At 50.1% G+C, this 1,630-nt stretch overlaps 2 protein-coding genes across 3 annotated transcripts in view; both read left to right on the top strand.

Annotated features, from left to right (window-relative positions):
* Positions 1–422, top strand: part of LOC115276076 — a 2,137-nt gene extending 1,715 nt beyond the window's left edge. Inside the window, exon 2 of one of the 2 annotated variants that reach the window (XM_029919865.1) lies at positions 149–422. In XM_029919865.1, coding sequence (XP_029775725.1) covers positions 149–401 — 253 coding nt within the window. In that variant the 3' untranslated portion in view covers positions 402–422. Of the gene's footprint in view, positions 1–104 lie in introns of both variants that reach the window. The other variant, XM_029919866.1, reaches the window with a different exon arrangement.
* Positions 423–436: 14 nt separating this feature from the next.
* EXOSC3 (exosome component 3) overlaps positions 437–1,630 on the top strand; it is a 6,489-nt gene continuing 5,295 nt past the window's right edge. Inside the window, exons 1-2 of the mRNA XM_029919654.1 lie at positions 437–921; positions 1,042–1,123. Coding sequence (XP_029775514.1) covers positions 568–921; positions 1,042–1,123 — 436 coding nt within the window. The 5' untranslated portion in view covers positions 437–567. The remainder of the gene's footprint in view (positions 922–1,041; positions 1,124–1,630) is intronic.

Raw genomic sequence — 1,630 nt, forward strand, 5'->3', positions numbered from 1 at the left:
TTTAAGACTCTGGGCTACAAAGTATGACAGCCTAGCAGGAGACAAATGGGAGCAAGTTAAATACCTTTTATTTTCTTTTTCTTCTCTTTGTTTTCACATAATAGATATCTAACAAACACCCCCCCCAAAAAAATTTTTTTTGGAAAAGGAAAATACTTTTCCTTCTGAGGGAGGAGTCGGATACTTTTACTTCTGAGAGAGGAGTCGGAAGGAAAGGACCAACTCCCGAAGCCTCTCTGCTGCGTTTCCAAGGTTCCCACGGAACCACACGTAGGAGCGTCTTGTATCCTGCGGTGCGACCCGAGACATCGGAAGTGAAGGATCTGCTATTGACTCAAACTGCCTGTTTCAGTACTGATTTGCAGAAAGACCGCAAGATAGGTGGCGGGGTACAGACATAATCGCAGCCACTTTGGCGGGACCCTCCAGCCCACAGCTAACGGGTCTGTGGATGCAGGTTCAATTCCAATATACCGATACTACCGGAAACGGAAAACCTTGGGCAGGCTGGAGATTGGACGCGGAGCCGGAAGCGGAAGTTGGAAATTGCTTTTGGTGGATCCCGGCATGGCCGAGGTCGTGGCTGTCGCAACCGAATCCCATGCAGGAGGAGGCAGGGCGCGGGCGGCGCGCACTGTGCTAGACCAGGTGGTGCTCCCGGGTGAGGAACTGCTGCTGCCGGAGCAGGAGGACGAAGAAGGTCTGGGTGGTGCCGGGGAGCGACCCCTGCGCCTAAATGCGGGAGTGCGCTCCCGGGTGCGTGTAGTGTGCGGCCCCGGCTTGCGGCGCAGTGGCGACCGCCTCCTGGTCACCAAGTGCGGCCGTCTCCGTTATAAGGAGCCCGGCGGCGGCGGCAGCAGCGGTGGCGTTTACTGGGTGGACTCGCAGCAGAAACGGGTGAGTTTGGACTCTGGAGAGGTGGTACGGCCTTGAAAGTGATAACCCCGCTCTGGGAAGAGGCAGGGATGGGGCCCTGGACCCTTCTGTTAATGCTGGTCTAGAGCCACCGTAGTCTTGTGCCCACCTCTGCATCCCCTTTAGAGGGACTGTGAACAAATGGAACGAGACCAGAGAAGGGCGGCCAGGAGAGAAAGGAGACTGGAAATCTTGGCGTATAAGAGATGTAAGACATCATCATTGCCTTCACAATCACAGAGGAGCACCAGGTGTATCTTTTGGGGTCCCAAAGGGCGGAACCAGACCCTGTGAATCGATGTCACAGGGAGTTAAATTCCTCTTCGAATAAGTAAAGGACTTTAATGTGGGAAAAATTGTCTGACAATGAAATAGCCTTCCTTGGTTTTGAGGACCCCCTGTAGCACTAGACTTAATATGCAAGCAGAAGCTAGGGACTTTTCTGATACAAGAGGTATGGTATACTGGCTGAAACGAATGGAGTATTAGAAGCTGTAAACCGGAGGGTTTATGATTGATTTTCTTCTACTGAAAGTAACATATCAAATTTGTTGTAGATTTGTATTAATATGTAGACTTTAATTTCACAATATTTTCTAAATCTAATGACAAACAGTGCAGTAACCACTAAGGGCTTGCTGAAGATACCCCCTAAGATATTGTGGAAATGATTATCATTTATGGCTGTCCTTTCATTCTGTTTTCTTTTGTAGTA

The sequence above is a fragment of the Suricata suricatta genome, chromosome 13 (assembly GCF_006229205.1).
Source record: "Suricata suricatta isolate VVHF042 chromosome 13, meerkat_22Aug2017_6uvM2_HiC, whole genome shotgun sequence".
Classification (NCBI taxonomy): domain Eukaryota; kingdom Metazoa; phylum Chordata; class Mammalia; order Carnivora; family Herpestidae; genus Suricata; species Suricata suricatta.